General features: G+C 37.8%; 5 protein-coding genes across 5 annotated transcripts; 4 read left to right on the top strand and 1 right to left on the bottom strand.

Annotated features, from left to right (window-relative positions):
- Positions 1-293: 293 nt before the first annotated feature.
- LOC139781761 (kin of IRRE-like protein 1) lies at positions 294-11,401 on the top strand. The gene is made up of 6 exons (XM_071720638.1): positions 294-1,707; positions 2,594-2,723; positions 5,871-6,070; positions 6,807-7,148; positions 7,839-8,303; positions 8,625-11,401. Exons 1-6 carry the CDS (start codon positions 1,332-1,334, stop codon positions 9,161-9,163), a joined length of 2,052 nt encoding a protein of 683 aa, XP_071576739.1. The 5' UTR covers positions 294-1,331; the 3' UTR covers positions 9,164-11,401.
- Pch2 (pachytene checkpoint 2 protein) lies at positions 9,962-13,244 on the bottom strand. Its single transcript, XM_071720639.1, has 6 exons — positions 12,819-13,244; positions 12,127-12,283; positions 11,859-12,050; positions 11,485-11,712; positions 10,942-11,289; positions 9,962-10,549 (listed from the first exon to the last, which is right to left on the bottom strand). The coding sequence occupies exons 1-6, from the start codon at positions 12,878-12,880 to the stop codon at positions 10,277-10,279; spliced, it is 1,260 nt and encodes a 419-aa protein (XP_071576740.1). The 5' UTR covers positions 12,881-13,244; the 3' UTR covers positions 9,962-10,276.
- A 1,056-nt stretch (positions 13,245-14,300) lies between these two features.
- LOC139781763 (protein lethal(2)essential for life-like) lies at positions 14,301-15,718 on the top strand. The gene has a single exon (XM_071720640.1). The coding sequence runs from the start codon at positions 14,500-14,502 to the stop codon at positions 15,091-15,093; it is 594 nt and encodes a 197-aa protein (XP_071576741.1). The 5' UTR covers positions 14,301-14,499; the 3' UTR covers positions 15,094-15,718.
- Positions 15,719-18,385: 2,667 nt separating this feature from the next.
- On the top strand, positions 18,386-19,527 carry LOC139781760 (protein lethal(2)essential for life-like). The gene has a single exon (XM_071720637.1). It carries the CDS (start codon positions 18,534-18,536, stop codon positions 19,224-19,226), a length of 693 nt encoding a protein of 230 aa, XP_071576738.1. The 5' UTR covers positions 18,386-18,533; the 3' UTR covers positions 19,227-19,527.
- A 1,408-nt stretch (positions 19,528-20,935) lies between these two features.
- On the top strand, positions 20,936-22,819 carry LOC139781766 (protein lethal(2)essential for life-like). The gene is made up of 2 exons (XM_071720642.1): positions 20,936-21,004; positions 22,339-22,819. The coding sequence occupies exons 1-2, from the start codon at positions 20,936-20,938 to the stop codon at positions 22,696-22,698; spliced, it is 429 nt and encodes a 142-aa protein (XP_071576743.1). The 3' UTR covers positions 22,699-22,819.
- The last annotated feature ends 5,099 nt before the right edge of the window (positions 22,820-27,918 follow it).

Raw genomic sequence — 27,918 nt, 5'->3', positions numbered from 1 at the left:
ACATATATGTATGAGGATATTTTATATATAATTATATATAAATATTTTATTATGTTAATATTTCCTATATATATGTATATTGTAAGTTTATTTCATGAGAGATGCTTCTAAGTTTGAAATTTCTGCAATCTGAAATTTTATGGACCGATCCAATAACTTATCAATAAATGAAAATAGAACGTTTGTAAGTGACAGAAGTTTTTTAAAAACGATCGATAAAGGATATTAAATAATAACAGGACAGACAGATAGAGGAAAGAGAACTCGAGTGTGGGTGTGGAATAGTTCGAAGATCCGACGAAGAGAGCGCTGCTTTGCTCGGTTTGCGTGGAGATACGACCCTTCGAACTCGAAGGCGGCTCATTCGGTCGGTGTTTACCGCCACCGGGCAGATCGTGCGCGCTTTTACGTGGCTGCGATCGCCGTCGGCGACGTCAGTGACAAGAACTCGTGGATTTTGTCGAAGCAAAGTCGATCGTCGATCGATCTTACGCGACGCAGTGCGAACCGGCGACGGAGTTCTCAGTTATTTAAAAAAAAAAGCGTTTTAGAGTTTATTAAGTAAAAAAAAATAATTAAAACATTAAAAACAAAGTTTTAACAAAAGATTCGTGTTTTTTCCTAAGACTGTTTTCGCCGCGCGGACGTGACGAGGCGAGGCGATAGTTCTGGTGAAAGCACCCGGCTCGATCATTTCGATCGCCCCGCGGAACTTTCGCGCTGTTAGGCGCGGTAATAAAATGCGAGCCTCGGGCGTGCTCGCGCCGCTTCAACGGATTTCCGAACGGGAGACTCGCGAGTGAACGTTCCGCGATTACGAGTGATTTGCCCCGATCGATCCCGTCGATGGCGAAATCCGCGGCAGAGAGAATGGTGCGTTTATCTACGAGCGGGATCTATGACTTGGCGAACGTATAGGCGCGGGTGTGTTAACGGATCTGTATCTCCGCGCGAATTGTGCTCTCGATCCTCGATATACCGCGCGCACGTGTTACCTTCACGTGTCGATTAGGCGCGCTCGCGCGCAGATCATTTTCCTCGAAGGACGTAAGTCGGCTGACTTAAGAATCTGCATGGGAAACTTGGACTGCAAAATCCCCACGGAATATTCGAACCTAATCCTCATAAATATTCGACCTGTCGTCACACCTTAACATGATTAGTAAGTGTCGGATTATCGGTCCCGTCACGTCATAAGTCCCCAAGTGTTCGCCAAATCCGTGTATCTTTCGATCTTGCACGATCGTCGGAAAGCAGTCGCCCTCGGACGAATCTCTTCCCCGAGTCAGTCGACGAAGATGCCTTGATCGAGTCCTCTGGTCCCCGCAAAGATGACGCCCGATCGCTCGATCCGTTTTCCGGTGCTCCTCCTCCTCACCTGCGTTTCTCGCACCTTCGTCCTCGGCGAGCAGCAATTCCTCGAGAAGCCGCAGCCCTACCAGGAGGTGTCGCCCGGCGACGATGTGCGGTTGCGTTGTATAGTGCGGAACAAGGGTGGCGAGTGCATCTGGCAAAAGGATCGGAGGCCGGTGGGCAAACACCCGGACAAGTACGAGTGGGCGAACGGCGGCGGCGGCGATTGCACCCTTCTGATAAAACGCGCCAATCTGGTCTTCGACGACGGCTTGTGGGAATGCCAGGTCACCTCCAGCGACTTCACCCGCCAAGACGCGCTCTCGTCGGACCAGTCCAGGCTGCTTGTCAGAGGTGAGAACCCGATTTTATTCCGTCCACCTTCGGCGGGACCTTTACGTTTGTATATACCTTTCAGTTTATCGCGGGTGTTTTCGTACTATTTACTAGAGAATGAGGAAGGAGTAATTTTTCGTGCTATAGTAAACAGGAAAGGAGTAAATATGTTATGCTCTAAATAAAGTATGATGAATTTACATATATGATTAATTAGCTAAAGACTCTCGATATTAAAACTAACGGGTAAAAAGATCTCATAGCTCATAGTTAGTTTGAATTTAAATATATAGTATTGTATAGCTGTTATACAACGGTTATATAAAATTGTATAACTCTTATATGAAATAACTACGTACATGATCTACATTTGCGTGGTATATTTAAATAGAACTAGATATCTACTAAAAATACAAAGACGATGCAAATGAAATTATTATGAAAAAGTTGGCACAAATTCTTGTACTCGCGTATAAAAATTTATTTTTTACGTTTTGCGCGCGCGATTAATGCACGTTTATATTTTGACATAATTTATGCAATCTATTAGCATATTCAGTGCAATCGCGAATATTTCGTTAAAGCGCGTTGGAGTCGTTCGGAAGCATCGTTAATATTCCGCGAACATTGACCTCGAGTGATGCAAGGAAACACACAAAGCAGCCGTTATGCTCTACTTTCCTGTAATTTTGCAATATCCGTGTTAATGGAAATTTGGTCGAGAGTGGCTCAATCGGCTCCTTTTTAGCTATCCCCCCCTGGTAAGAGCACGGTAATGATAAGATCGCGGTCATTACTATTCGTCCAACCGGAGTGGGAGCAGAACCGGAGGTACCCGCACCCAAACATAACAATTTCTGTCTCGCTCTATCTTATCTAAAATGCACCCTAATGCGTGTTCCAGTAAAACCCAAAAAACCTCAACTGGAATACGCGGGGGCCCCTTTGGGCGCCACCCTAACGCTGAAGGAGGGGCAGGAAGTAATGATTTCCTGTGTTTCGAGATACGGAAATCCAGTCGCCCTCATCAAGTGGTAAGCTGACACTTTGTCCTTAAAACATTCGTATTGCGTCGCGATGAAGTTACTCTAATAACATAAAAACAAAATATAAGAAAAAAGAGATACCTATAATTTTAAAAAATGGAAAAAGATAAAAAAACTTGAAAACTGAAGACAATAAAAATGTATATGGCTATGTATATAAAAGAGTCTGCCGGAATGCCTGATAAGAGTTTTAAAATTTAATGCAATGTGACATGAACGTCCGAAGAAAGCATTAATGTTTCACTTTGCCTCCCTTTGTTTACGCACTTAAGTTACGAGAAAATCTCGTACGCGCGATAATTTCTCACTAATTGTAAGAAGTGTTCTAGCATGACGCCGATAGAAAGGAATGATAGAAAAAAAATGTTGAAAGGTTCAGAGTTTATACCCGATAATTACAAATGCATCCATTTGTCTCAAACGGTCTTTTACGGTCTGAGACAGGGCGATTAGGAGTTAAACATTTTTACTTTTGGGCGCAATCGACTGGCTATCGGAATGTTGACCATGCCTGCTGCCTGCCGATCTTGATGGGACGAAATCTCCATTACAGTCGGTTAAAGGAGTATCAGATAATTTATACGAGTAAATTCCTGAGAAAGTAAACACAGCGAGGAAAAAAAGAAAAACATCTTCAAAATAAATATTTTCTTTAAATGCGAACTTTTCTATCTTCAATTATTTTCGTAATCCAGACTTACACAATTCGTTCCTCGGAATTGAAATTTTTAAAAATTCTCAGAGATTATGCAAGGAATATTTATCTTTCCCAAGAAGGACACCCGCAAAAAAAATTTGTTTTTTTTTTCACAATCCTTGGCCGAGAGGATATTTATATACCTGTCGGCGTCGGATATCGGTCCTCCGGAGCGATTCCCGAATATTTACCGATACGACATCGCAATAACGACATCCCGACTGTTTTGTGACCGTACTGATCGCTAGGAGGCCCGAGATAACACTTTCGGATTGCGTTTTTGCGACCCGGCGACGCCTCGTCGGGAGGCTAAGTAGCGCGCTTTATGCACATTCCTGCGTATACACGGCTGCACTTGTTTTCTTACCGCCGCAGAAAATACGGCCGTTTTCAAACGTGGAGCATCTCACGGCGCGGCGGCGCGGCGGGTTCGTACTTATACGCGGCCGGGTCCGCTGATCCGAGAGCCGGTCTGGTGCAAGAAGCCGTGACGTTGTGTTTATGCAGGGGAAGGGCCGCGCGGAGGGATCGTCGTTTTGGTTTACGGTCCGCTGAATTTAGCCGCGCCTTATCTACGTTCTTATGCGATGTAAAACATCTGTCCCTCACGATGGCACGCGCTTCTTTTGGAGGCTTACGCTCCGGTCGCTCCCAGCGGGAGCGAGCGAGAGGGAAGAGAAGCAGCGGGTGTAATTTAAAGCCTGTACGGTGGCATATGTAGCCCCTTCACGAAGGGGGGCGACCCCATTGATGAATGGGTCTTTTGAGAAAAGCTAAGTTTCCGATGCGGCTCGTCATGTGTAACTTCTCGGAACACACATGTGTATGTAAATACGTTTGAAAGCCGTTCTAGTCTCTCACAAGCCTCTCCTTTGTACGTATACTCTTAAACTTGTGCGCCGGGTGGGTCCGATTGTAATTTAGCCTCTTTATTTTACTGCGTCCGAAGTTACGACCTTTTTACTTTCGCACGTTTACGTGGAAGACACAGCACGGCGGCGGCTGCGGCGCAGTTCGATCGAATTGTATTTCGGAAGATTGTGCCCCGGTAACATTCGCGTTCCCACGCATTTATTTTTAGGGTCACGGGTACTAATGAAGAATTTCGTCCGGTGGAACTCGTCTGAAACAATATCGACCGCGCATTCTTTTACGACCGATAATAGCCACGCGGTTTAATGATCCCTGCCCGGTTTTCTTTTTCTTCGCGTTGCGGACACGACCACGCCGAGTATAATTATGTAGATTATAGCCATAGAAACCGAGAAACTGGCCGCAGGCGTAGTCCCGCCGCCGCCGCCGCCGCCACCGCCGCCGCGCCTGTGAATCACGCGCTAGAAAAGGGTACGGATACACCTTCTCTCTCGGCGGCGCTCTTCTTTTTTTCTGGGAAGAAGGCCGGCCCGTTCGACGTAAACCGATGAATTTATGTGAATCACTCGCGGAAACGATACTGCACACGGAACTGTATGGTCTTGGGCTAATCACGAGCATCCAGCTTCCGTTTGCGCGTTTTCACGTGACACAGTGTCGAACTGGATATATGGGACGAAGAAAAAGCACAGAAACCTTCAAATACGTCAGAAATAGAACATTGTTGAAAAATATATTTTTTATATATACTATATATAAAAATTTCACAATTTTGAAAGAAGATGTAACGTATACAACAATTTTTAATTATTATTGGTATTGTTTTGTAAAACAATAGATATTATTTCTAATCATTCTGTATAATTGACACACTGAAACCGCGAAAAATCAATTAAAACGTTTTATATTTTATTCCGATATATTTTGACGTAAAACATAAAATATCTATTTATTAAGAAAATTGAATTACATGAAAAGATATGATTCTAATTAAAAGATCGATGTCACTGTCTCATAAAAAATGCATGCTATGAAAAATTTATTGCAAGCATTTATAATCTGTGTTTAAAACTGTGAGATATATCCTAAATTTAACGACTGGATCTCGTTCTTATTGATTTTTTTCCTAATCTGGAATCTTTCTTTTAGCGAAAATCTCGGCTATCGTTTGTCGTAAATTTCCAATTTCCGATGTTAAACTATCCTTAGAACTATACTGTTAAATTTGTCAAATTAAACTCAATTTCAGTCATTTTTAACCATTCTTGTAGGTCGCCACTGCTCCTACTCAATATGTCATTAATTTAACTAAAACAATATTGATTTAATTAAACCAATGGAGTTAAAATAATACTGTCTGTGTTAATAATAAATTTCAATACACATGGTAATTAAAAATAACAAAAAGTTATTTAACTCAAGGTATTGACTAAATTCCATCCTTCAATATTTAACAGTGTAGTTCTTAGATTACAAGGCTGTGTTCGAGTAAAGTCTGGATAAAATTAAATGAGGTGTTAAGCTGTCTGATACCTGGGGGTAATGCTTTCAAATTTGCCTGGCAGGTTCATAGGGAACAAGGAGGTGAAACCTACCGAGATGCAGAGCAACAGAACGGAGGTGGATAATCAGAAGACCTGGGAGGCTCAGAGTCTTCTACTGGTGCGTGGTCAGAGGGAGGATCACGGTCTACCGATCCGATGTGTGACCATGCATCCGACGAGCAGCACACCGATCAGTGCAGAGACACGACTGGACGTTCACTGTACGTGCAATCGATCTCTATTAGAGCTAATAAAACAAATTAAAAGTTATACTATAAAGTTTATCAACATCCTCAAATATCACACAATAATCAAGGAAACTTTTCGAAAAATTGTTAGATATAATACATCTCTTCCGGAATAAATGTTATAAGGGAAAAATTAAAATTCTCTTTGTCTGTAACAGTTCCCTGGTGAAAAAAATATCTCATATTTTCAGAAATTTTTTACGAATTTCTCGTGTTTTATGAAAAAATATACAATTTTTCAGATATTTTCAGAAATAATTGGATGAGGATTTTCGAAATACTTTAGTATCTGTTTAGTATATATGAAAATTTCTGATAAATTGCGCGGGTTTTCTCATATTTATTCAGATTTCTATAAAGATGTATTATGGCAGGAAAAATCTGAAGTATCTCATTATTTCGTTTGAGTTTTTCTAAAAAATGTTCCAATTTGTATAAAAAATCTCGAAAATTCTGAAACATTTTTCCACCAGGGTTCTCTTTATTATAACAGTTTTACTTCTTCGAAAAATTTATCTTTTCAAACTGTCAATTTAACGCATTTAAAAAAACGGATGTCACACGTATTAGAAAGTTACTTTTAAACATATGGTTTTTACTATTGTAACACGAATCTAAGATAACTTAGGAACAAGCGTTAGGTTTTATGCTCCTAAGCTGGGCAAAGTAAGATCAACACGTGCATCACAGCAGTGTCTTGCGGTTTCAGATTTACCGGAAGTGCGACTCGAGATGAATCCGCAGCCGCTCGCAGTCGCTCCGGAGGATACGGTGAGCTTCTTGAACCTGAGGTGCCTGGCGGACGCTAATCCGGCCCCAAGCATCAAGTGGTACAAAGACTCGATGCCGCTCAGCGCGTCGTCGATCGACGCCCCGTTCTCGCCGTCGGCGTTGCCGAAGCAGGGCAAAACGACGCTGTTAAACGAAACCGTGTGGGTCTCCGAATTGAGCTTTGAACCGGTCATAAGGTCCGACGCCGGCCTGTACTCATGCAAGGCGACGAACGACGTCAATGAAAGCGTACCCGCGAGTTACAGGCTCGATGTGCAATGTTCGTAGAATTACATTATGTCTCTCGCTCCGATATACTTTGCCATTTTCCTTTCCCTCCGTAACTGTCTAAAAGCGATCTACGCAACGCTTAACGTCTTTCCTCGAAATGACAAGGTTCCTCTCTTCCTTCATAAAATTGCGTCACACATAAAGTTGTTATGCACAATTATATAGAGCGCTACTGTGAAAGTTGTACTTCTTGAACGTTTAACTCTCTCTCTCTCTCTCTTTCTCTCTCTCTCTTCTCTCGTGCAGAAAAATAAAAGGGGGATTCGAAATATCTACACTCTGTTAAATATTAAAGAATGATATTTAAACCAGCACCTTGAATTAAATAACATTTTGTTATTTTTAATGTGTGTCGTTTATTATTTTAACACATACAAAACGGTATTATTTTTAACGGTATTAACTCCATTGGTTTAGTCAAATTAACGTATTGAGTAAGAGCAGTAGCGAACTATAGGAATGATTAAAAATGACTGAAATTGAGTATAATTTGACACTAAATTTAACAGTGTATAGACAAGATTCAACGTAGTGCAATTTGTAACGTTCGCCTTTAATATTGCTTTATTTATTTATAAAAGAGTATAAATAAGAATCGTTTATTCCATTTGCTATCTTAAAGCGAGCATACAATCGACAGACACTCGGTTGCGCATTTGCTAATTGTGTTTCTCTGTAGATAAACCACAGTTGAAGAACAAAGGAAATGGCACATTCCCAAACGTGGAGGAAATGGCACTGTTAAACAACACCGTGGAGGCCTTCGAGTGCCCCGAATACGAGGCGAATCCACCTGCTCAATATAGATGGGTGCATCTCCGCGGTAGCTTGACAGAGACGATCGAGAACCGTGTGCAGAACAAAGGCGGCGGCCGACGTCTGTACCTTCAGAATATCATGTGGTCCGACGAAGGCGAATACCGTTGCATCGCCTTCAACACGATCAACGGCGTTAGGCAAGAGGCCGTCTGCGACAGACACTACGTGCTGCACGTGACCGGACCGCCGGAAATCCAGACCAGGCCGTCCTACGAGTCCGTCGGATGGGCCGGGGAGCCCGTGCACAGGCTCAAATCCCGATTCTGCTCGCTACCGCCACCGAAACTGGTCGCCTGGCAGTGGGGCAGTTCTCACATTCGAGCCGGTACAGAAAAATATCTTTTTGCTGAGTAGCGACTTAAATCAGGTCTCGGCTCAATTCTCACTTGAACGTGAATAAATCTCTTTTCAATTGTGCAGAGTAGTCGACTGTATGGAAATACTGAATCAATAGTTAGAAATTATGCAGTACTTATTTATCCTTGTTTCAGAAAATAAAATTCCGATTGTAACCAAGTAGACAAATTTAGATGATGCAGTTCGATTGAGAGTTCAATATTTGATAGTCGAGTCAAGTCGCTAACAAATCGTATCTCTGCTCCGCGTTTTTTTTTTTTTTTAATTTAGTCTTTTAATTTTTCAACAGGAGAGAGCATTTATCCGAAGTACGAGGCTCTGCCGTTGGAGCCGATCATCGAGATGACCAACTGTTACTGGGCCAAGCTGGAGATTAAGGAGCTGCGGAAGGAAGACTCTCGGATGTACACTTTATTGGTGGAGAGCGACAAGGGCCAGGACTCGACGAACATCAAGTTGATAGTGAGAGACCCCACAGAGATGCGCGTGATAGCCGCGGCCGTGGCGGTCGGTCTGTTATTCCTGCTGCTGCTGGTCTCCGTCAGCGTGTACTCGTTGCTGAAGATGCGACGTGGACGGTACCGGCAGAAGGTGGAGGAGGAGGGCAGCATCGCGGCCGACGCGCTCTACGGGAACGGCGCGTCGTTGGACCAGCAGAAGTCTATCAATTCGTCTCACGCGAAGACTTTCGCCAGAAAGTCCAGCTTAGACGGCAACCAGAGCGTGTACGATTATAGCCGCATCGCGAAGCAGACGCGTGCCATGAGCCCGGAAGCATTGAAGGTCAGGAGAGCACCCATGGTCCTACAGCCGCCCACCATCGTGTAAAATATGCGGACCTCCGTCTCTCCCATTGATATCGAATCCCCTCCCTTATCGTCGAATCTTGCTCCTCTCAGCAATGGATTCTACCTTTGTTGTAGTCGTATCTCTTTCTATTATTCTTACATCAGTCTACTTCCTTCTTGAGATATTTTTACGACTTACTCTAGATTATATATATACATATGTGTAAAATCAGAGATACTTTTCAATTACTTTAATGACGTGATACGCAATGTGTATATTTGTATCGAATGTTATAGTCTGATATTTATATCGAGAACTTAACACAAGTATTCTCGCAAGACTGCCAACTGTTGTTGCGTATCTTTGTATCGTTAAAAAATTTTTTAATCTTTTTTTTTCTACATTTAAGTTATTTATTATACCGTGTTGTTCATAGTATTTTACCGTGGTAAGGCAACAATAGCAATCTGTCCATTTGAAATGCAGGCACGTCGTGATAAATATTGTATGAAGAACTCGCGTACCGGTGCAAAGTATAGTCCACGTCGTCGAAGCGGAACGAAGCGTAACTTTAATAGCGGTCGCATCTCAGTGATTTTAATGGCGGTTGCGCGACGAGGCGGGATCAGTGCAAAACTGGACCTCACGGAAACTGTTATATACAGTTCCCGATTTTGATACTTCAACCAAGGATGGAATGTAGAAAGAAATTCTACGAGCCTCTTATTTCGAGAATGGCGCAAAACATTATTATTTCGACTTTACATACGTTCGAAATAGATGACTCAAGTAGGAAATAAGCATCTTTTTTTGCGACAATCATTTATTATACGAAAATAAATTAGACAAAACGTATTATTAAATAATATTATATATATGTATACATACATATATTATATACGGTGCGTGCGAAATCGTAGTATAAGCGAGAATAAGGTAATTTCTCTCTCCCAAAATAAGTCAAAATTATAAAAATTTTTTTTCATGCGAGGCTGTTTTCGAAACGATTTTGAAAATCTATCAATAAACATGTATTTGATACTACGATTTCGCACACACCCATGTATATGTATACATATATATATATATATATATATATACATATATAATAAAATAGTATTAGAATAAAAAGAAAAGGAACAATCTTTTTGTTCATGATTGCTGGAAATCACCTTCTTGTTGCTCCTGTTTCAGAATAGCCGAGTGCATGGCTTTTAAAAATTTGGATAATGTACTTTTGATCGTGGATGTATGAAGAGCATGCGCCAAAAATGGTATTTTTCTTAAGGTACGGCCGGTTAAGCCTTCGCTCTCACGGCTAAGCTCCAAAAGTTTTAGACTATTTTTGGTGTCTTCATATTCTGCGTATCCAAGTACCTTTAACTGCGATATGTCGTGTATCTCTTCATCTTCCAAAATTCCAGTCTAGAATATATATATGAAATAATATATATTAGTATTAACCAAGGAATATCATTGATACTAACAATAAGTAGATATTACTAAATAAATTTAGTAATATCATAATATGGAAGGGTAAAAGCCATAGTGGTGTAAGTCAAATTTCTTAAGATATTGACTCGTGTGCATAGATGCAATCTATACAATATATAAATTGTATCTATGCATACAAGTCATTATTTTAAAAAATTTGACTTATGCCACTATGGCTTTTATCCCTCCATTATGTCTTGTATTAGAATCGTAAATTGCAGAAAGTGCTAAGAGATGTATTACTTTAACACTATAATCGATATTTATATATTAAGTATTTATATGTTATTGCGTCTCACAGGATTAAGAAGAGACATACATACCCTCATTAATTCTTTTAAGCACGAATGATAAATATTGTAAATAGCAACCTCGGATGGGTATCCGAGATACTGCTTTATGTCCGCTCGATCGACGAACGCAAGATCTATAGCTTCTGTCATATTGCTCGTCGTTAAAATTAAAACGTTCGGATACCGTTTGATTTGATCCAATTGCGTGAGCAGTGCGTTCACAACGCGTATGGAATCAGACGGTTCGGTGCCGTTGCTGCATAATTTACGTGCGTGAGCTAACGACTCTACCTCATCGATCAGAATGCATATCAGTGCACTTTCGTCCTGAACCAAATTCTTTATTTCGTCGAACAACTTCATAACAAGTTTCCCACTCTGCAACAAATACAAAAATAACACTAACTTTAATATCGAATGGTATAATATGTGAGTCATGTTACCTAATTGTGAATATTGTTATTAATTAATATATAGATTGAATCTTGAATTCATTTCTTCTATCACAGATTTTAATCCTACATTTCACTGTCCCTCTTCTAAAGCGAGATAAATAACAGTCAACATACATACCTCAGAAAACCATTTTGAAAATAAGCTGTGGCTATTAATTTCTATAAATTTTCCATGAGTAAAGCGATCTCCCATACGAACAACAGCTTTTTGAGCGAGAGCTTTGCACATACTGGTTTTGCCTGTACCTGGAGGACCGTGCAACAACACCACTTTATTCCAGCTTATAATGTTTGAATTAACAGCGTGATCAGAAAATAACATTGTAGTCTCCACGAAACGTAATAACTAAAAAAAAGAAAAAAGAAAAAAGAAAATTAAAGATAAGTACTGATATAAAATCACTGTATGAGATACACTGCAAGTAACTGCAATGATACGTACAGCAAAATCATTTTATATTTCTAAATTGATTATCTATTAAATTTACTAACGTTATTCTTTATATCACAATCGTAATACAGATTTTCCCACATGTAGTGAAATTCCTGTGCGGGTAACAACCAGTGACACGCAACTGGCAATTCATCAGAGTCACATGTTATCGTTTCTATGGCAGCATCCTCCTGCGTCAGTCTATAGACATAATACTTGATGGTAGCTCCATGAATTTTGAACGTTCCCCTCTGAAATAAATATATAGATATATTCATGCAAATACAAAATCGTTTCGCAATAAATTAATGTCAAAATTGACAATACCTCCACATAGTCAGACGAGAATATCATGGATTCCACATGATCTTTTATAATTGTATTTGTAAAATCTTTACCATATAGAATGACATCAAGAGGAATCTCTTCCAACAAATGTAATTCTGAATTTACCGTTTCTTCAATTTTGGTCTTCGACAAAGTACTAAAACAATAGAATAGATGTAAATCATTCAATTTTATCGAACTGAGATAAAGTCCCTGTACAGTTTTCATAAAATTGATTTCAGGTGCAATCAAGTGCAAACTCAAGTCCTACTGAAACTGATTAGAACTATCAGAACATTTGAAACCTTTAATTACCAATATTATAAAATATTATAAATTATTGTCCCAATAAAATTGTTTCAATAGTCGAAGAGAGCATTGCTTCGTAAGGAATACATTTAGTCTTTATTTTATTACAAGGTTCATATCTCTCTCAATATTCCCATTGAAAATTATCTAATAAATAAGACTAAGAAATCACTCCAATTATTTTATCATGACAGTGCCTCTTAATATTACATCACGTGTCATTTTGCAAAAAAGAATTGGCCAATCGTTCCAGAATCCAATCTCTTTCAAGGTTAACATGAATATAATGAACGAGACGATTCTAATTGAAAATCAAATCAATATATTCGTGACCCTGCCGACAGAACGTGTCCAAACAATTCGAACAAAGGAGTAAGCAATACCTGCTGGCATGTTGACATACTTCTACGTGTAACACGTTCTCCTCCGGATTCTCCTCGTTCATCTCGAGCGTTCTTACGAATCTGACGGGGTAGGACAGGACAATTTACGAGACAAGATCCGAATGGATCCCTAATGCCACATAATAGACGAGATCTCGGTGAATTATCGCGTGCCTCTCTCCGTCGACAGACGCTGTTCCGCCTATACCTTTGCGTCGCAGGTCGCTTCGTCCGGCTCGTGCCGGATTCAAAATTTGAAGTCGTTGTTGAGCCATGAAGTGGCGAGACCTAGAAGCCGCCGGAAAACCGAAGTCCCAGAAGTGTCTGGCGGATTCTAAGACTTTCCAAAACGGCCGGCGATCGAGACGCCTTTATCCGTCGTAGGTAATTCCAGAGAGTTCTCTCTGGCCCCGGTAATTCCGAGCGTTGCTAGAAACGTCGATTCGATCGCTTCTAGATGGTACAGACGGCGTCATTAATGCTTTCCTAGCTGTGTTCTGGGGATTTCTATAGTGCACGTTACATGTACTATGCCTTCAGGTGGAAGGCATTAATGACGCCGTCTGTACATACAATCTAGAAGTCGACGCGCGACGTTTCTAGAGACGTAGGAGAAATGAGAAATATGTGGAATGTCGTTCTATTTCGGGACAGATTCTATAATTAATTTGCAGACTTCCTTTGATGGAGATCAGTTTCTTATTTGTAATTCATTTTTTAAGCTAATATATATATATATATATATATATATATATATATATATGTATATGTATATATAAGCCTCACGTTTTAAATATTGAAATCTTTTAAAATAAAGAGTCAGCTGTCTGAAGGTATAACAAACGAATTTGATTTGACGCGAATAAAAATAATAGTTGATAATAATATATAATTTTTAATAATAATTTGATTTTACTTTGATATCACAAATTAATTAATATTTTCTATCTTTTTAAAGATAAAAGTTAAAAGTTATGAAAATAAAGATTTAGTTAATTTTTTTAAATTTAAAATAATCCCTTTTGAAAACTGTTCTTTGAACAATTCTAGCACATCCATTTGATAACATATATTACCTTCGATTAATCTTACTAAACTGAATTTACAAACAGATATATATTCTAAAGCTGATTCCATTTCTAAGAAATGTAAACATACAACTTCTTATATAAACTATATTGCTATTTAAATTTCTATAGAGATGATGGACATATTTTCTAAAATAAGATGTTTATTCATTTTATTCCTGGTCTGATGTAAAAATACGAAAATTTGCTCACTCGCGACTATATTTTCCAAGATAAAATTCATATGTTTATATTCCACACCCATCATAAAGATATTCGAGAACCTGCCTACCGGCGCGGTTATTATTTCGCCAGAACGTACGAGACGCCTCGTTCGCTCGCTCACTCACGTCTCGAAAGATCGAAACGTTTCTCGACGCATGCGCAACCGTATAAATACGCCGGCTACACGCCGAGTGAGTTCAGTACGGTTCAGTACGCTATCAGAATCAAGACTATCAGCAGGCGCAAGTGAGCGATCACAGCTGACTGAGCTGACATCAGTAAAGAGTTGCAACAAGTGACTCAATTCCACGCACAAAGCGATCGCGTGTCGTATTCTACTTGGAGCGTGTTCGCGAAGTCATCACTGTCAGCGAGACGAATCCTGCGAAATGGACCTGGTACCATTCATTGTTGGTACAGACTGGGAGGACCTGATGTGCCAATCCCTCCTGGACCAGCTCTTGGACGGTCGCCGAGCGAAACGGCTGCCGGCTGAGAGTGTCAGCCAGAAGCTGATACCGCAACGGCGCGACGAACTGGACGAGCTCAGGGACATGTTGAAGCTGGCGATCAGGCGTTGCGAGAATCCGTCACCCGCCGTCAACAAGGACGACTTCCAGGTGGTGCTGGACGTGCAGCAGTTCAAGCCGGAGGAGATCAGCGTGAAGATCGTGGACGATCACCTCGTCGTCGAGGCCAAGCACGAGGACCGGCAGGACAGGCACGGCTGGGTATCCCGCCAATTCGTCCGCAGGTACCCGCTACCGCAGGACATCGACGTCGATAACATGACGTCCAAGCTGTCCTCCGACGGTCTTCTGACGCTCGTTGCGCCGAAGAAGCGGCCGTTGAAGGACGAGTCGGTGAGGACGCTCCGAATCGAGTGCACCGGCAAGCCCTTCGTCCAGAAGCAGGAAAAGCCGAAGACGCTCGAGCAGGGTCAGCAGGGTCAGCAGGGTGAGAAGGAGAAGAAGCAGGAGTGAGAAATGGACTCTTCGAAGTATTAACTGTTCATATTGTTCGTTAAATCAATATTATGTTCCTGTGTATAATCCTACGGACGTGCGATAGATCTATCGACCGTTAGAGACGTATGAACTTGATATCGGTCTATTTTACAAGTTAGTCCCTGTGATATGATTAAAGTTACGATTACTTTTATACGAGGGCGTTTCCAAATCCATATAATGCATTTATTTAAAGATTATTCATTTAATTAGTTATTTTTAACAGACTGTCAATTGAACCAATAATATTTACTACTCTTAAATTAACTACTATCTCATATAAATTAGGAAACATGACTTCCAATTTCATAAATTGCTCCATTTTTTATTTTTTATTGAAATTTAGTTTCATCGATTTCTGTGCTGGGGTAGCTAAACAGAAGAATTCTATCATGAACTTTCACAATAAGATAGGATAGATGCTAGGATGTATTTATTATTAGGTGTACTCGCGCGCGCGCGAATAAAAGTCCTATAGTTAGTGTTAGGTGAAAAGAAGTATAAACTTTTAGTTTCTGTCTGGAACATAGAAAATTAATGATTGTAAAACTGATGTAAGACTGCGATTATTTGTCAAATATAAGGATATTTTTTTTTTTAATTATAATGGTGTCATTTTATCACCCTATTGAACTTACCACTTCCTGATTCCTTTATCTCGTTGATATAGTCACGTTTATCATTGTATACATATTTATTTTCGAGAAGTTTTCTATGAAGTAAGTCTTATTCTACGCGTTATTTTAGAACCATAGGATGTCTTTATTCTTTAGCTTATAATTTATTTTTCTTTAGCAGAAGCTTTGATAAGTGTCAAAAATCTTCGAATTAAAGTAATTAAACGATTGAGAAAGGAGAACTTAATCTTACGAAGCAAAAGATGGATAATGAAACTGTGCTTGATTAATTTCAAATGGAGTTTAAGAAAATGTTCAGTTAATCGCAACGTTATACGATACAAAAAATTTAAAAATTACGGTAAATAAATCTCTTCTTTCCCTCGTTTCCTTCTGTATACCGATGTCGATTAGAAGAAAATAAAAAAAAACTTGTGTACGACAAAGTTTTATTACATAAAGTTAAAATGTAATTAAAAAGGTACAAAATTTCTACATACTAAATTGTACATGTACTTATAGGAATTCTATATACATTTATAACGTTGCAATTATATTAAATTTAACTGTCATAAGGTCATAACACAAAGCAAAAATTTTCCTACAATTCATATATGTATACAAACTGTAACGTACATTACATGACAATCTAACAGTGTTCTGAAATTTATTAGTTTATTATCCTCTGTACAGTTTCTTTTATTTCTGACTCAATTTCTGACTCGACTTCTTTTAGCAGTTAGTTTATTGTCAGCTTCTTAGATTCTTAGATTTCAAGGTTACATATCTTCAACTTGATATGCCGACTGGCACTCAAGTAGTCTCAATGTTAATGACTCTTTCCTTCCTTCGTGTCTCTTCTGTAGCTTTTGATTTACTTACTGTTAGTGCCATGATGGTCAAGACTGGTCAAGACATAGGCCCTATTCTCAATTATCTTTTATTAACCCGGATAGCACACGTCTGAAAGATGTCTTTTAGACACGTATATCTAAAAGGTCTAAGAAATGTTTTTACGATGTCTTTTAAACATGCGTGTTATCTGGGTAGTCTTCATGAAAATGTGCACATCTCCCTGAATGTACGATTGACAAAAAAGATGAAAAGAGGAAAGAGCCATTATGCAGATGCCTATTGTGTAAATCTGAAAGCTATTCGTTTTACTTACTCCATAGGGTACTTTTCATGAAATATAGTAAATATATATTTGGGCATTGAAAAGAACGAAAAACGTAAGTAGAAAATGTGCAAGTAAAGCAAACGGGTATATATAAGCGTGCAATGTGGATATTAATAATGTAATATGTGTTAATTGAACTGAAAATGTACAAATTTTGCTGTCATTGAAGGCAAGAGAATTTTATTCAAAGAAAAAAATCCAAATTGAAATTTCGCAAATGTTATCCACTCATCATTTGATGCAAACTGCGTTAGTCTTTTTTTAATTATGTTAGAAATCATTAGAAAATTAAACAAATTTAATAAACTATTATCCGAATATTTCTTTTCAAATGTCTCGTTTTCTTGAAATGATTTATGATGAAACCGCGGTAGAAATGATTCATCCTGCAATGAGGTCTAAAATATTCGATATTTTATAACACGCTTGTTGCACATGAATGACGAACGTTCAGCGTTCATAAGTACGTGTTGTCGAATGATCAAGGACTTTTCAAAGTGTTCATGAGCGAAAATATTTAGATAACGATTCAAATATAATGTTTCTTGGCAAGTTTCTGCAGATAAGGATATTAATGATGTGTATTATTTTCTTCAGTGTTAACACCTGCACGTATGTCATTTTACTATTTCTTACGTCTAGCATTCTAGCGCATTGAACTTCAATATTTTACATTACTTTTTTTTAAATACATAATAATAAGAAAATCAACGTAAATCTTAGTTAATATATATAAATATTATTAAAAAATCGTTATGGCACTTCACGTAATTCGCAACTATTGACGTGCAATCGACAATGCAATTTTCTAACCAAACTTGCATGTTTGTTTTCTATTCTTTGTACATATGGATAATTGCATGATATTGTTAAACAAATGGTAATTTCCGTAACACCTTTGCTCATTCAATCATCGTGTTGACTTTGCACGTCATCTCGATTCATTTAACCGTCAAATGTGAGTGAATTGCGTCATGCCTTTTTGTGCCACGTGGTTCAATTTCGTTCTTCAAAATGTTCTTTTTTAATAGATGCCAACCTCCCTTTTTCAGTTTTGACCTTTTTAAATCTGCACAAAATCTTTAATATATATATAGCCTATTGAGATGAAACAGATTATTAATAGAACTTTTGTTATGATACAATATATAAACGACCTGAGTGTGTATTATACCCTGTGGAAGTTTCCTGACATATGCGAGAAGATAAATCGATGGAGATTCTTAACTACGCCGAAGTTCGAACCACATAGCTATCGACAAACAGCAGAAAGGGACAATTGAGCACATCTCCGTTCATTCACCGTTTATTGTGCGGATAGAGGGTTGAGCAAATTGGCGTAGGATCTATTTTAACTACAAGAGTGCAACTTCCATCCGTGGTAATTTCTCGAAGCCCTGCAATGTCACAGAATGTACCTCCCCAGTCCCCCCACCCAGGCCGAAAACCGCCTGACATAAATAGCGGTCGCAACGACGGACCCGTGTCAGTTGTTGAAATTCCTGTGCTCGAGTACACGAGGCATTGCATCCTACGTAAGCACGCTAGTCTCTTCGACGAAGCTGTGAAATCCAGATAACCGATTCGTATAAGCAAGTAGAGAACCCATCGACGACGTCATGTATCTCCTGCCGCTGTTGTTCTCGAATCTCCATCTGGGCCTGGACGCAGTGGACGCACCCGTCGGCTCGCTGAACCCAAATCTCGGTAGTACGAGCTTTGTCCGACCGGAAGACTTAACCTCTCGCGTCCTCGATCGCTACTACCCGACCGCCAGTTTCGACCGCGGGGTACTGGACTTCTACTACAGACCCTGGACGGACCTGCTGAACGATAGGCATCAGCATGTCGTCAGTTCCACGAACATTGACGACGACGTCTTCAAGCTCACCCTATATGTGAAGGAGTACAACCCGGAGGAGGTCACCGTCAAGGTGGTGGACCGTTGGCTGGTCGTCGAGGGCAAGCACGAGGCGACGCAAGACGACGGCAACGTCTTGTCCCGGCACTCCCGGCAGTTCGTCAGAAAATATCTGCTACCCAGTCGAGCTGAAGTGGACCAGATAAAGACCACATTTTCGAGCGACGGCATCCTGATAGTCACGGCGCCGTTAAAACCGAATGATGAGAGAGTGATCAAGATTGAGCAGACTGGAAAGCCGGCCGTTCCACCTAACAGCCAGAAAGAGGCTGGCGAGTCCGAAACGGTCCCGGCCGTCGAGAGGAAGTCGAAGGACAACGAGGTAGTTCGGGATCGGGAGGAAGTAACGGCGACGCAGGCACAGGAAGCAGGACCGAAGCCCGAAAAATGATATAGACTGAATTACGGAATCTTTTTTTTCTGTTCTATTTGATACGTTATTTTGCACACGTAATTTTGTTGTTAAAAACTTTGCACTTACTCCTACAAAACTACGTTCCTCGCTCTGTTGGCTATAACTATAATACATTCCTTATTGTATTGTAGTTACATTGTATAGCATATTATACTTTTTTTATTGTATATATATTACCGATTATGAGATGCTTAGTGCCATACTAATCCATCCTTGAGAGAAATGTAGTTGTGTGTGTTTTTATATTGATGATAAAATAAACGGGTTTTTATCAGCATCCAACGTTATTATTTAGTTCCTTCATATCGTTCAGATAATGTTATGTTTGATTAATAGAAATCATATTTACATAATACAAAAAAATATACGCGCATATTCCTACATAATTTTTCTTATACATTCACACTGAGTATTTTTAAACTGCTAATAATCGGACTGTTCGTTTTCGCTGCACTTCTGAACTAGTGCAACATAGTGCAATAAGTTAGAATGAAACAAATATATTTTCTTTTATTCTAAGTTATTGCACTAGTTCAGAAGTGCAGCGAAAACGAACAGGCCTCACGATAACGTTTCAGAGAATTCGAATTTTTAAAAAAAGGATCAATAGAAATTGCTTGCTATATCAAATTTCAATCTAATAGCTTACGGTAAATAAGAAGAAACGCAATTGAGCGCATCTCGCATCTCCTTTTGTCTATCAATAGAAAAAAAAGGCAGTCGAGTGTATGTGTCCGTCGGCTATTAATTACTGACTGCAGTAAATACGCAGAAGCAGCGAGAAGGCTCTACTACTCTACTTTATACTAAACGAAAATAGAACGCAGAAATAGTCTCTAAGGTGCGACTCTCCGTAGGTCCTTACCCCGCAGATTTACTACAGTTCTTCGTTCTATAAATATCGTTTTGTCGAGGTCAAAGTTAAGCTTGCTTGCGATATGATGCTCAGCTCCATCAGCTGAGTCATAACTACTCATCGAGAATAATAATCAAAATAATGTTCACACGATACATATTTTTAATAAATTTTGAATATATAGATTTCTCTGCTGCAAGTAAACAAATCTAACAATATCATTTAAGAACAGTGTTAGATATAATAACAAAAAAGGAGAATGCGAGAAACGTGAAACAAAATTTCTAAAAGTTTTTAGAATTTGCTTGGCTGCGATGAAAAATAAGATGAGAAATCATTTAATTCACGATGGTTATCGTGCCAATAATATGCTAATCGTTCTATCGTTAAGTAATATATTTGTAGAAAAAGATTTTATTTGTAGAAAAGTCTAGGAGGAATCCGAGAATTTTTTAATACTTTATTTATGCAACAATCGTTTCGTCTGTGAAATAATTCGACATCTGCAGTTGGACCATTTAAAATTTAAGAACGATAATCGATTTGGTACTTATTTATTATACGGGCGCCACTTTCAATTTTTTTCTACTTGAAAGCAATTAATCTATTTACACTATTTGTTGAAATAATGACAAGAAAATTTAGTTATATATATATTTATTTATATTAGAAATGGCGACTTTATTATGAATAAGTACCGTCGATTCTATTTATTGTTAGTCTAGACTTCTAGACTCTAGCATCACCTTGATACTTATCATTATTGCTTATCTGCTTATTATTTAGTGCACACATATGCTTTGCTAACAGTGCCACGTAACTGTCTATAATGACAGGAAAAATCCAGGAGCGTCGCTTTAGCGATGAAGCGTTTTATCAGGTCATATCGATTCGAAAAGTATAATAAAATAAAACAGCTGTTACTGCCGAATTAAATTTCGGGTATTTCCGTATTTCTGCGATTGACTCGACAATATTCAGCAGCAGTTGAACAGAGATTCGCTCTCTCTCTGTCTCTCTTTCTCTCTCTCTCTCTCGCCGCACTGTTTATGTACGGACCCAAGGACATCGCAGCGAGATAAACGATTATCTTGACAAATATTCGCTGGTCTCCAGGTAGCAAAACATTCGCGACTTACAATTAGAAAACTGTGTTTTAAAATGACACAAGCGTCATTTTGTGCAGTTTGTAATTTAGTGCGTGACTATAATGTGTCGATGTTTGACGAACTATAAAATATATGTAGGATAAGGATCAAAACGGTTGGTATTCACAGTCGGTTCTTATATTTAAGACCGTCTTAAGTACAATCTTAAGGTGTCATAAACCAATCACAAAGCCGTATTAGCATCTTAAGACATTATACTTAAGACCGTCTTGAAATAAGAATCGACTATGAATACCGGCCAATGATCTAATTGCGTAACGCTTTTTAACTAAACCTTTTGAAAATGTTTGTCGTTTAAAATGCTTTTCTGTTTTATACCTCTATAATAGGCTTAATTTTAATCAATTTGTAAATAGTAAAGTTGCGAGGAAACAAATTTTTTATCAAAAGAAACATTTTTGTTCTAAACTAATTCTTAACAAAATTAATGAAATCAGGTACCAAAATTTACAGTTTGTGTTCTAATTTTTATTTATATTAATATAAATGAATAATTAAAGATTTTAATGCAATATTTTGTCTGGTACTCTTTAAGTTCTTGGATAAAAAAAATAAAATCTTAAAAAAAAATTTTTCATAAAAGAAAAGAGACAATTAGCATGACATCTAAAAAAAAACTTTCACCACCAATTTTCTTATCTTATCAATTAAAGATCAAAAATCTATTGTTTCTTTTTCATAATTGTTTCTTTTTCGCGTATAATTTTTTAAACAATCTCATCGACTAAAATGTTTAACTTCTAAAAATATATTTAATTTGACAGAATAATATATTATTATTCACTATATATTAACGCAACAGGCGCGCATGTAATAATTAGATCAATAATAATAATAGAAATAATAATAAATACATTATATGCATTGATAATAATAAAAATAAAATCGTCAGCTGTAGGTGTAAAAATGCAAGTGTAAAGAGAAAAGTTTAAAAGACAAAAGTAGTAAAAAGATGTAATCTCTTTCAGCCTTCAGAAATTTGTTAAAACGTTCGTTAAAACGTTCGTTAAAACGTTTTGTATTTTTATCACTTGCCGTGACAGGTAATCGCGCGCTTCCGTAGAAGCAAATAGAAACATTGGTGGTGCTGGACGTGCAGCACTTCGAGCCGGAGATCAGCGTGAAGATCGTGGACGATCACCTCGTCGTCGAGGCCAAGCACGAGGACCGGCAAGACAGGCACGGCTGGGTATCCCGTCAATTCGTCCACAGGTACCCGCTTCCGCAGGACATCGACGTCAATAACATGATGTCCAAGCTGTTCTCCAACGGTCTTCTGGCGCTCGTTGCGCCGAAAAAGCGGCCGTTGAAGGACGAGTCGGTGAGGACGCTCCGAATCGAGTGCACCGGCAAGCCCTTCGTCCAGAAGCAGGAAAAGTCGAAGACGCTCGAGCAGGGTGAGAAGGAGAAGAAGCAGGAGTGAGAAATGGACTCTTTGAAGTATTAACTGTTCATATTGTTCGTTAAATCAATATTATGTTCCTGTGTATATATAATCCTACGGACGTGCGATAGATCTATCGACCGTTAAAGATGTATGAACTTGATATCAGTCTATTTTGCAAGTTAGTCCCTGTGATTAAAGTTACGATTACTTATATATAAGAGATTTTCTAAGTCCGTATAATGCATTTATTTAAAGATTATTCATTTAATTAATCATTTTTAAAGGACTGTCAATTGAACCAATAATATTTACTACTCCTAAATTAACTACTATCTCATAAATTAGGAAACATGACTTCCAATTTCATAAATGTTCCATTTTTTATTTTTTTATTGAAATTTATTTTTATCGTTTTCTGTGCTGGGGTAGCTAAACAGAAGAATTACCACTGAAATTCTATCATGAACTTTCACAATAAGATAGGATAGATGAGCTAGGATCGGCTAGGATGTATTTATTATTAGGTGTACTCGAATAAAGGTCGAATATAGTTAGTGCTAAGTGAAAAGAAGTTTAAAGTTTTTGTTTTTATCTGGAACATAGAAAATTAATAATTGTAAAACTGATGTAAGACTGCGATTATTTGTCAAATATAAGGATTTTTTTTTAATTATAATGGTGTCATTTTATTACCCTATTGAACTTACCACTTCCTGATTTCTTTATCTCATTGATATAGAGTCACGTTTATCATTGTATACATATTTATGTTCGAGAAGTTTTCTATGAAGTAACTTATTCTACGCGTTATTTTAGAACCATAGGATGTCTATTCTTTAGCTTATAATTTATTTTTCTTTAGCAGAAGCTTTGATAAGTGTTAAAAATCTTCGAATTAAAGTAATTAAACGATTGAGAAAGGAGAACTTAATTTTACGAAGCAAAAAATGCTTGATAACAAAACTGCTTGATTAGTTTCAAATGGAGTTTAAGAAAATGTTCAGTTAATCGCAACGATATGTGATACAAAAAATTAAAAAGTTACAGTAAATAAATCTCTTCTTTCCCTCATTTCCTTCTGTATACCGATGTCGATTAGAAGAAAATTAAAAAACTTGTGTACGACAAAGTTTTATTACATAAAGTTAAAATGTAATTAAAAAGGTACAAAATTTCTACATACTAAATTACACATGTACTTATAGGAATTCTATATTCATATATTAATTATAACGTTGTAATTATATTAAATTTAACTGTCATAAGGTCATAACACAAAGCAGAAATTTTCCTACAATTCATATATGTATACAAACTGTAACGTACATACATGATAATCTAACAGGGTTCTGAAATTTATTAGTTTATTATTATCCGTTTACCGCATCCTATTATGCGGTATACGTAGGATATGTACATGCGATGGAATCCGATCGAAATGCGACCGCGAAAATAATATGAAAAAAATACGAAGCTTTATGATGTGCCCGCGAATTTCATAAAATGAAATATTAAACAGCGGAAGGTTTTAACACAGTACGACAAATCAATGCCACGAGGTTGAAAAATATTAAAATAAGAATTCTTTACAGTTTTTTAAATAATTAAATCGTGTAGATTTAATTCCGGGGAGGGAAGGGTATTAATTTTCCAACGATAGCTGTGTTTCAAGTCCGACAAATAATCGGCGCGCAGTTTATTAAGTTGGAATATATATATATATATATATACATACATTGTAATTCGTTACTTCTGTAACTATTAATTTCTTTACTTGCGCACCACGTACCGCGCCTGACTCGTATCGCCGTCTATCAATTTGTTGATATTAAAATAAGAATCTAATTGCGATCGTATTAATTAAACACAATATCGTTTCAATATCGTTAATATCGTACGATATGGCTCAATTATAAAGTCACGATATATTTCGTGCAAATTTAATGAGATAGATATACGCATTATTAATAAACAGTCAATGTATCTTCTATTGTTTAAATTACTCGATCCAATCTGCATGGTATTTTCCGCTCTCAATTTAAAAGTGATAATTAAATTTATATCAGTGAAAGATTCAAAGAAGTTTCGTTGCAAGATAATTTAACCGTTAAAGAAATTATTCCCCGTAGAAATATCGTGATAAAATAATAAGTTATGATTTCCAATCCCTTCGATTCTACAAAAATAAATTGCGCAAAATATTTACTAGTCAATGCATTTACAATTGTTAACCACGAGGGAATTAATTAACTGCGTATGTTGATAACAATTAATTGCTCATAGAAAATAATCACGTTTAACATCTTCTGATACTTGACGCGAAATCGCGTTTCGGGTAATAATGCGAAGATACGAAGCATTACGCGCTATCTGTCGACTCGAGTTTCCTTGAGTAAAGCGGGGAGCACACACTTCTGCACAACGCATAATGCGTAAGCATAAGAAAATTGATTGGTCTATTTCCTTATGCACATGTGTATGGACCAATCAATTTTCTTATGCTTACGCATTATGCGTTGTGCAGAAGTGTGTGCTCCCCGCTCGCATATCAAAACAGATACCAAGGCCAAGTACACAGGCCAGTTTCATCAATATGAAATATTTTACTGTAAAATAAATCTATGCTAAATATTCTGTTTCTTCTATTTTAAACAATATGCAATATGGTTATCAATATGCAATAGATATAACATGATTTCTTTTTATTAAAATGATTAGTGTATTTCGCGTTGTTAATTGCAAATTATATTTAAAACAAAAGTTTAAAATTCGATGCACCGAATATATTTAAATCAAAGTGTTGTTAAAAAAATAATTATTTTGTTAGAATTATTATTAAATTGTTAATTATAGACAAGATAATTATAGGTATTGAAGATTATTATTGCCCATGAACGTTGTAAAGTAATAATTTATAATTTCCATTCTCTCTCTTTATCGTTTTAATTCCTATTTCAAACAAAATATCTGCTTGAGTAGTCGTCGTCTTAATACGTTTATGGATCTTTAATTGCGCGAGTTAGTATCACTTATTCTAATAATCTAAAGTATTACGACGTATAATATCTTTTATATAGTACTTGTCTTGTCACGACTACATTTCGAGAGGTAAGGCACGGAACAGTTCGCGGTACGACCTGCCGACTCGAGTCTCAACGAACGATTGATTGCGCGGCGACATTGCGTAAACACGGCATCGTATGGAGGGGGAAGGGGGAGGGGAGTAACGGCTATACACAATACAAGGCCACGCGCGGTAAAATGTTATCATCCCGAAATATTAAAAATTTTTAAAAATAAAATCGTGTTGAATATATATCTTGTTCTTTGTGTTCAAAAAGTGAGTTATTATTATCTCACATTGTGAGCTTCGTTTTGTGGACTAATTAGCGTTGTCTAAAATAACGATTAACTGCGTTCGAGAGCATTTCAAAATTGAAATATTGTATATTGTTAATTGACGCAAAAATATATTTATTTTATTATGTATGTATGTACGATAAAAATGTCGGTCTTGACTGTCAATATCTAAATTCCTCTGCGTGTATCTTCGTTTCCGCAATCGCGCTTCTTTCTAGAGAAGAGATATCTGTCAGATATCCTTTCCCGGAACATCTCCAGATTCGGCAAAATCGGGGAAGAGGCTCGTGCAGATTTGAAAATGAGGACGAGTAATTTAAAAGTTTTCCCAGGATGTCGGCGGTCGTGCCAGCTAGTCGAGGCACGTAGGGGTGGTTTTTACGTTGCCGTTGCTTTCTTGAGATTCAAGACGCCGTTGTTTTCCACATTATAACACGGAATTCACGTTACGTTTAAAAAAACAGGATACTTTTTTCAAAATTCGAACTGCAACAAGTGCAGGGGTGTGAGGAGACTCAAATTCCTCTCGTGTCCCTTTTTACTCGCGTTTGGCCACTTTATTTCCGCAAAATTCAATTCCGCAGAACCGTCGAAAGCGAGGTAGAACCTGGGTAGAAGCAAGCGACTGAAAATCCGACTGTGGCACATTATATTCGATTCGTTCGCGGATTCGGAAACGAGGATTCGCCGTATCGTAATAACTGGCGAAGTGAAAAATTCCAGAATGCTACGTCGTGGAAGATCCGTATGCACGGCACGGAAGAGAGACAAGTTCCTGGAACTTTTAATTGACTCCTTTTCGAAACTTAACAGACGTGACTTTGATCGTCCTCCTCTCATCTCTGCTGTCCCGCGATCTTCTTGGGAACTTTCAGTTTCGACAGCTACGAAGAACACTTCCTGGCACGACGTCAGATGTTCTTATTCGGGAGATCGGCAGACAGGAAGCCAAGGAGTCAAGAAAATCGTCGACAGAATCCTCGCTTACGACAATATTTGTATGCCGTCGATGCGACTTATCTTCCCGGTGGTCGTACGAGCTTGCGTTTAGCATTCGTACAATCGACGCCGACGTTGCGAGCATATTATTCCCGATACAATCTCTGATCGAAATACCTCCAACAAAATTGCTCGGTCTATTTATTTTCCACTGTGTTATATCTGGAATTTCTTCGATTGCTCGATATCGAATAAAAGCTCTCGCTATTGTATCGGTTTATTATTCGATAGTTTGATAATTAAAAATAATTCAGCGGAAAAATAAAATGAACTTTTTTGTTACAACATTTTAGAGGGACCTAACATATCGTGATCGTGAAATTAAATTTTACTTAATCCCTCTTTCTCATTATTACGGTTTATTGTATATATTACATAAACTCAAAAATATATAATATGTTGCACGATTGTTTATGATTTAATATTTCGGTCTATTTCACGCTGCTTGCAATTCTATCATGTTGAATTTTTCTTTAGCAATGCAGTGATATATTTATGAAAACTTCCTATTTTTGTATTTGCTTCTTTAAATACTTCAAGATCAATGTGCAGATGGTTGTGACAGTTTCTTTCTGTCGTATATTACTTCGTTGAAATTCCAATATCGTCACACATTTAAAAATAATAAAACCAAAAGAAAGGTTGGCGTGACATGAATAAAACCACTATTAAGAGAGATAATTCTATAGGAAAACATTGAATGAGACAAATAAAAGATATATATTCAAAAATGTGAATAAAGCACGAATTTAATACCAAAATTTTTTGTCTGTCTATCTTTTTTTCACAATTGTCTTTCTGACTGTATATATCTAGTATCACGGAGAGAATTTTATATTAAATTTTACTATGCTGCCGCACCAACTGCGGACCATCAAGACGTACAAGTTTAAATGC

Source organism: Temnothorax nylanderi, unplaced genomic scaffold (genome assembly GCF_030848795.1).
Source record: "Temnothorax nylanderi isolate EJ_2023f unplaced genomic scaffold, tnyl_v1.0 TNYL_tig0361_pilon, whole genome shotgun sequence".
Classification (NCBI taxonomy): domain Eukaryota; kingdom Metazoa; phylum Arthropoda; class Insecta; order Hymenoptera; family Formicidae; genus Temnothorax; species Temnothorax nylanderi.
The sequence above is the reverse complement of the archived record's forward strand: the minus strand, read 5'-3'. Positions and strand labels throughout refer to the sequence as shown.

Bases quoted from the DNA above. Each gene is read 5' to 3' on its own strand.
- LOC139781766 (XM_071720642.1), top strand. From the start codon at position 20,936: ATGACAGGAAAAATCCAGGAGCGTCGCTTTAGCGATGAAGCGTTTTAT. The intron at 21,005-22,338 runs GTATAATAAAAT...GCGCTTCCGTAG, and splicing joins AGGTCATATCGATTCGAAAA to AAGCAAATAGAAACATTGGT.
- LOC139781761 (XM_071720638.1), top strand. From the start codon at position 1,332: ATGACGCCCGATCGCTCGATCCGTTTTCCGGTGCTCCTCCTCCTCACC. The intron at 2,724-5,870 runs GTAAGCTGACAC...TTTGCCTGGCAG, and splicing joins CCAGTCGCCCTCATCAAGTG to GTTCATAGGGAACAAGGAGG. The intron at 7,149-7,838 runs GTTCGTAGAATT...GTTTCTCTGTAG, and splicing joins TTACAGGCTCGATGTGCAAT to ATAAACCACAGTTGAAGAAC.
- LOC139781760 (XM_071720637.1), top strand. From the start codon at position 18,534: ATGTATCTCCTGCCGCTGTTGTTCTCGAATCTCCATCTGGGCCTGGAC.
- Pch2 (XM_071720639.1), bottom strand. From the start codon at position 12,880: ATGAACGAGGAGAATCCGGAGGAGAACGTGTTACACGTAGAAGTATGT. The intron at 12,051-12,126 runs GTATTGTCAATT...TATTTATTTCAG, and splicing joins TCTCGTCTGACTATGTGGAG to AGGGGAACGTTCAAAATTCA. The intron at 11,713-11,858 runs GTTAGTAAATTT...TCTTTTTTTTAG, and splicing joins ATTGTGATATAAAGAATAAC to TTATTACGTTTCGTGGAGAC.
- LOC139781763 (XM_071720640.1), top strand. From the start codon at position 14,500: ATGGACCTGGTACCATTCATTGTTGGTACAGACTGGGAGGACCTGATG.